The sequence below is a fragment of the Monoraphidium neglectum genome (assembly GCF_000611645.1).
Source record: "Monoraphidium neglectum strain SAG 48.87 unplaced genomic scaffold scaffold03207, whole genome shotgun sequence".
Lineage (NCBI taxonomy): Eukaryota > Viridiplantae > Chlorophyta > Chlorophyceae > Sphaeropleales > Selenastraceae > Monoraphidium > Monoraphidium neglectum.
Genome location: NW_014010421.1, coordinates 1 through 6,626, shown reverse-complemented (window position 1 = coordinate 6,626; position 6,626 = coordinate 1). Strand labels below are relative to the sequence as shown.

Sequence of the window (6,626 nt, the reverse complement as noted above, 5' to 3'; positions counted from 1 at the left end):
GACTGAGCCGCTGGGGCGGCCCCTGGACTTCACGCAGCCCATCGCAGACGCCTTCCACGCCATCAGGTCTGTGAGCCGGGTGGCGTGCGGGAACGGGCACGTGGTGTGTTTATGAGTGTGTTATTATGAGAGTGTGTGCTTGTGTGTGTGTGTGTGTGTGTGTGTGTGTGTGTTGACGTGACGTGTGAATTTCTCACGGGTAGGTAGCAGCACACCGCACCCCTACCAACACTGGTTTCCGCGACCAACGCAGCTTCGTCCCGAAGCCCTCCGCGGCAGCCATCGTTGTCGGCGCGGCACGCCCCGCCCCCGGCCCCACGGCCACCTTCACCACAACTCCCGCGATCTCCTCGCCCCCCGGGACGCCGAGCAAGTCGCGCGGCGCGGTGCGTCGCGCCGCGGGCGCGGGCGGCGCGGCGGGCGGCGCGGCGGCGGGGGAGGAGACGCCGGCGGCGACCCCGATGAGTGCGACGCGCGCGACGCGGCGCTCGTCGCGGCTGGCGGCGGCCTCCGTGGCGACGTCTTGACCTTGAGGGGTGCATTGCACCTGCAGCCCTTCAAGGGGACCCCAGCCCTGGGACGAGGCGCTGGGATGAGATCCATTATTTGGCCGGATGGGCAGCAGCCGGGGCCGTGGTGCGGCTGGGTCCAGGGCGCTTCCGGGACCCCCGGGGTTGATGAGGGGCGCGCAGCCTGCCGTCTTGCTGAGCGGCGCCCGTTGAGCTGGCCACGCCACTTATTTTAGACGGCCAGCCCACTTATTTTAGTCAAGCCCTGCGCGCGTGATCGATGCCTGCAGCGCTCGCTTGGCAGTCGCGCGTCTTTCTGAGTTTTCGGGTGCAGGAACGGCAAGCCAGGTTGGCGTGGCACCCTGGCCACTGGATGTACCCCATTCAATTTTCTTCCAGCCATGCCAGATGGGTGTGCTAGCTACCTGCCAACCTCTCTGCTCTGCGCCGGTTCTGGATGCCTGTAAACCCTCAACGCTGCACCCCATATGTGTGCATGGTGTGTGTGACAAATCGCATTTGCTGAAAGCACGCTTCCTGGCAAGCTCTCCAGGTGTTGCAATTAGTAATTCAAAACAGAGGACCCAGAGCCCATGAGCAAGCTCATTCGTATGGGGCTGGGCAGGCTTGTGTCCAGCAAGCTGATGTACACTGCTCGCCCCTTCAAGCAGCAGCAGCAGCAGCAGCGTGGGATGTTTTGCCTTTACACTCAGTGTGCGTGTGTGAGGTGTCGTCGGCCGTTGAGTGCCCGATTTGCACAGGGGTTGTACAGACGAACCAACATGGATACAGCACATGTACACGCCCCTGGTGTCAAGGGTTACTCCGGCACAGCATGCGCCAGCTCTTCGTACTTGCCAAAGTCAGCCGGAACACCATACGCCACTGCAGCACCCCTGATCAGCCGCACAGCATCGACGAAATCCTGATCCAGCCCAAGAGGCTCACATGGGGATCCCGCAGGGGCCAGCCCTCCCGCAGCTGCTGCCCCAGCTGCGGTGCCGCCGCCGCGGCTGCGGCCCGCTGCCGGAGTGCCGCGCCCTGCTGTTTGCTGGTGTGAACCCTCCTGTGCTGCAGCGGTGGCGCGTCTTGAAGCCAGCCTGGTCACCCTGCCTCCGCCCGCACCAGCGCCGCTGCCAGACGCGTCGCTGCCAGACGCGCCGCTGCCAGACGCGCCGCCGCCGCCGCCCCCACCACCCCGGGTGGCACCTGCCCCGCCAGCCGCGCCAAGCGATCCTGCGCCCATGTGGGTTGCACAGTGCAGTATACGTTGAATCGGCATGTGCTTTGTAGTAGTGTGCAAGCTTCACCTCTCAACACACGTGCGGGGAGGGGGGGGGGGCGAAGGTGCAGCTGGCAGAGCAAACAATACTTCCTCTGGATGGTGGGGCAGCCACCGTCACACACACGCGTCGATGCTTGTGTTGTCTTTGCTACCACATGCTTGGCCCGATGCTACCCACGCAATGGCGTCCGATGAACGCAGTGCCCTGCTGCAGGCACGCATGCAGACCGAAAAGAGGCGCATGCATCAGTGCGAACCTCACCTGGCACGTGCTGGAGTTGCTCTTGCAGCTGCCGGCGCATGAAGGCGACCGCCGGACGTCCATCTTCTGCTTCAAGAGGCGTCGCCACTTGCAGAGTGATTTCTGCGCCCTCTGCCACCCAAGTCACGACTGCATGCTGGTTGCAGTCACCAAAGGCGACAGGCAGTTGCCGGCCCGTGCCCTGTCGCAGGCCGATGCACTCCATCACCGCCTGTGGCCATGCACTCAATGCACCTTCACCTGCAGGAGCAGGGAGGGCAGGGCAGAGTGCCACAATTCAAGTGCACTCCAACATACAGGCAGACTACGTGCGATGGCATTTGAACATTGCGAATGACCGTACTGTGTGGATACACTCGTGCAACCAATCGGAGCCCAGTCGGGAACCATATGACACAGCCATGTGTGGAAGGGTGCAGGCGCAGGGCAGCATGACAAAGGCCTGGAATCATCGTGGGCCCACCTTGCACATAGGCCTGGGATCTGAGCTCGTAAGCACCCAGGACGCCCTGCAGGCTGCCCATAAGCTCAGGGACAGATGGCTCGCGGTCCACCGGGCCCCGCCAGACGCAGTCGGCCATGAAGACAAAGTCCGTGCCGCCGACAACGTTGACGTTCAGGTGGTTGTAGTCTGCGTACAACCACTGCCGAGAGGTGACGCGATACACCGTGACGCCAGGAGGGGCCATGTGATCCTGCAGCCACTGCCTGCATTCTGTCAGCATGGCTGGGTCCTCCTTACTCCTGGCGCGCCAGGCCACGGGAGCCACTTCTGCAGTAGTCACAGTACAGGAGTGGCAGCAACGGTGACTTTTCAAGCCGCTGAGCAGGGCTGAGTGTGCAGAGATGAATGTGTGTTGTTTTTGGGGGAGGGGGAAGGGGGCAAGGGCATCCCTGCATGTGCCATGGGCTAGGCCACCGTGAGCAAGTCAGCCATCCGACAGAAGTGTCACACGTGCATGCGTCGGCACAAGCCACAGCACGCCCAAGACACTCACCCCCTTGCTCCTCCCAGCTGGGCTGCGGAAGCTTGACGTGGAAACTGATGCCGTAGCCGAGGCGCTCGCACGCCGTGCGCACGCAGGAGCGGGTGGCGGAGGACATCGGAAAGCGGCACTCCGGCATGAGTGCCCTCAGCAGCTCCTTGACCTGCATCACGTCGTCCCTGAGCTCCTCCACCTGCTGCAACGCGCTGGCCATGAGGACCTCCTCCTGCCGCGTCAAGCTGGCCGTGAATGCCTCCCCCTGTCGCGTCAGGCTGGCCGTGAATATCTCCGCCTGCCGCGTCAAGCTGCCCCTGAATAGCTCCTCAATCCGCGCCAGGCTGGCGGTAATAGTTGCTGACAGGTCAGGGCCAGCTGCAAGCAAATAAAGGTTGGCGTCGGCGTCAGGCGCAGGCGAGCACGGGGGACAAACTCAGGGCACGTGCATCGCCAAAAGGTTATGCAATGGCCATCTCTGTGTGAGAGCCAAGCCAAGGCACGTCGTGAAACAGCTGGGTGAGGCACAGCGGTGGGTTGGACCACCGGGTGGTGTGCGGAACTTCTTGCGCACCTGAGCCAAACGGCCACAGCAGCGACCACAGCCACGGCCACAATGACCACCACGACCACAGCCACGACCACCACGACCACCAGGACTGCCTTGATGCCCCAGCCCCTGCATTGATGCATGCACCAGCATCACATGTGATACAGAAGAGAGGTTGTGCTGACTTAAGAGTGCAACATGCTCGTAGTGCATGCAAGTGGCGCTGCATGGCCTGGCGGCACTGTGAGTTGAGCAGCAGTGGCTAGCAACTTGCACATGAGGATGCGTGCGACTTGGATAATACAAAATTGATGCTGCATAGTTTGTTGCTCTGTCCACGCACAACAGCTTGGGGCTGCAGTGTTGGCGGGCTTGCCACACAGCACTATCACGAAACCCTGCAGCATCTCACCCGCTTCTGTGGATCATTTGCAGAGGCCCAAGCGAACGAGTAATGGTCAGAGGTGGTGAAAGGGCATTGTGGAAGAAAAGCTTAGAGGCGGTGATGGAGCACAGCAAGTGAGAAGAATTAGATGGGAAGCGCAAAGGTGCACAGTCAGTCGCGCACCCGCAGGCACACAAGTGGTGCCGACCAGGCAAAGCAAGCATAGAACATGCGCGCTTGCCGCAAGGACCTGACAGGGTTGTCACGCCGCCACACTTGCAGGGTGCGGTGCAGCTGCCAGGGCTCAGTGAGCCCTCAACCAAAGGTCAGCGCTATACAACGTCCGCTCCACCTGGACCAGCCACACTTACTGTTGCCAACCCCATAAAGCCTGAGCCCCAGCAGCCAATGCGTAATCAGGATTGTGTAAACGTGCACGCAGAGCTCACCTGGTGCTGCCGATCCTGCGCCTGGACAGCGAAGGACAGGATGGCGGCAACGCAGAATGGCAAACAACATCACGGGCGCAGAAGACAAGTCGGCGTGTGGCAGCATACATCATTGGGCGCGAACGAGGGGAGAAGAGGGAGAGCAGCGAATAGCAGCAAGTAGCAGCAGGTCCGGCCCATTGCTGTGTTGTCGGCATCGCAGATGAAACCGCTAACAACTGCCTCCCAGCGTCCTCAAGGACTTTTGGGTGCACAAGACACACTGCCTGGTCGCACCATCAGATCACCGTATCTCAGAAGGACAACCACACCCACCTCGGACGGCTGCCTGGATAGCCGCCTTTCGGGCGCCAACCGGCAGGCGCAGCAGACCGGCGGACCAGTCGACGGGCATCTGGCCGATAGCCACTGCCGCCTCGCCGCAGAACTCGATGTTGTCATCGCCGGGGAACATCTCAGGCAGTGCCAGCAGCAGCTGCTGCCTGGGAGTTGGCTCATCCATGGCGACTGGCGCCTGCGCGCACGGCGTCCAGATGGGCATCGTGGGGAAGGCAGCACATTAAAAGCTTGAGCTGGCTTTGTAACCAGCACGGCGATGAAGCCGCCATCAGGTTCAAGGCAGCGCTGCACCCCTTAGCAGGCACTGGGTGCAGCCAGGAGCGGCTGGCGCTCAGAGGAGCTGCCCCAGCCAGAGCGCACCTGGCAGCTACAGCTAGCCGGCTGCTCTCAAGGCCTACACGACGGCGCATATCATAAGCCATACGGTGCGAGAAACTCATCAAGGGGGCCTGTGGAAAGTTGCCTGGGCCTGGCGAAGATGGGCAGCGGCTTCGTTCAACTCGTCCCCACTCTCACCTCGCACTGCAAGCACTCCTCAGTCTCTTCTAATACGGTGATTCACGCTGCAGCGAAAGACCCGGACAGGGTTGCGTATTGGGTAGTAATCACCGTGCCTCGTCCGAAAATAGTCATCGATCAGAAAGTGCCTCTTTGCGAAAGCATTCTGTCAGACCAAGGGGAGGCTTGGGAGGCGAGCATGTTCCGAGTGTGAACCCGGGTGACTGCAGGTGACAGGGATCGCAGAATCACAAACGACATGCATATGTCGTGCACCCTTGGATACTACGCGCTCTCTCGTTCCGAATAACTTCAAGGAAAGGGCCGAAATGTCAGATCATTACACGGGGTTTTCAACAGACGCGGCGCACAGCTAGAGCCCTGTCAGCTTGCCATCAACTTGAGTGAGAGCAAAAACAGGGCAACTTCTTATTGCTGCACACGTACGGCGACACAGCCCGTACCCCCCTCGCATCCCGGAGGACGCGCCACAACAGCAGCAGCTGGTGGAGCAGCGGCGACGCAGCTCTGTCCGCAATGACGGCTGGCGGTGTGGGCTTGGCGGCCCTGCTGCACGGCGGCAGCGGCCACGGCATAGCTGCGGCAGCTGCGGCGGCGGCCGCGGCGGGGATCGCAGCGGCGGCAGCAGCAGAGGCGTGGGTGGCCCCGGGCCGCCACCGCAACCCGTTTGTGGCGAGCGCGCGTGAGGCGGCGGCGCCCGGGACCTCGGGCATCTGCCCACTCGGCTATGGAGTAGGGGACGATCCGAAGCACCTCTACAAAGTGAGCGGGGGCAGTGGCACCAGGGCCGCTGGGCGGCGGCGCCCGTGGACACGGCATCTGCTGCCCATGGGCCGGCCTCCAGTTCCTGTGTGCGTGAGGCCGCCGCGCCCCAGGACCGCGCGCCAGCCGGCGGCCGCAGCCGACAGCTGGCAGCAGCGCCGATGATAAGCGGCGCTTGGGGGAGTTCGACTCCATCACCCCGCTCACCCACTCTTGCCGGCTGGCGCGTCCCCTCCCACCAGACGTATCCCCCCGTGGATCTGCCCAGTGTGCTTTTCACGCTCCGCCCGAAGAACCTGGTCTGGGTGTACGTGAAGAAGTGAGTGCTGGGACGCAAGGGCGGCCGCGGCGCGACGCGTTAGTCGGCGCGGCGCGCCGTTGCATGCGGGCGCGGGGGCGGGCGCGGGGGCGGCGCGGCTCCGCTCTGGAGAGCTCGGCTTCGCGCTTGGCCCGTCCCGAAGAGCTCAAGCGGTCATGTGTGTGTGTGTCACGCTCGCACACACACACACACACACACACACACACACACACACACACACAAGCACACACACACACACACACACACACACACACACACACACACACA

The 6,626-nt window shown here is 62.6% G+C and overlaps 3 protein-coding genes across 3 annotated transcripts; 2 read left to right on the top strand and 1 right to left on the bottom strand.

The window, feature by feature from the left end:
* Positions 1–253: 253 nt before the first annotated feature.
* Positions 254–527, top strand: MNEG_12364 (hypothetical protein; the record flags this gene model as incomplete). The annotated part of the gene is made up of 1 exon (XM_014039166.1): positions 254–527. A coding segment is annotated over one exon (274 nt), but the record flags the coding sequence as incomplete, so codon positions are not given.
* An 802-nt stretch (positions 528–1,329) lies between these two features.
* On the bottom strand, positions 1,330–4,922 carry MNEG_12363 (hypothetical protein; the record flags this gene model as incomplete). The annotated part of the gene is made up of 6 exons (XM_014039165.1): positions 1,330–1,394; positions 2,520–2,828; positions 3,055–3,380; positions 3,611–3,715; positions 4,421–4,441; positions 4,732–4,922. 6 exons carry the CDS (start codon positions 4,920–4,922, stop codon positions 1,330–1,332), a joined length of 1,017 nt encoding a protein of 338 aa, XP_013894619.1.
* Positions 4,923–5,794: 872 nt separating this feature from the next.
* Positions 5,795–6,040, top strand: MNEG_12362 (hypothetical protein; the record flags this gene model as incomplete). Its single annotated transcript, XM_014039164.1, has 1 exon — positions 5,795–6,040. A coding segment is annotated over one exon (246 nt), but the record flags the coding sequence as incomplete, so codon positions are not given.
* Positions 6,041–6,626: the final 586 nt, after the last annotated feature.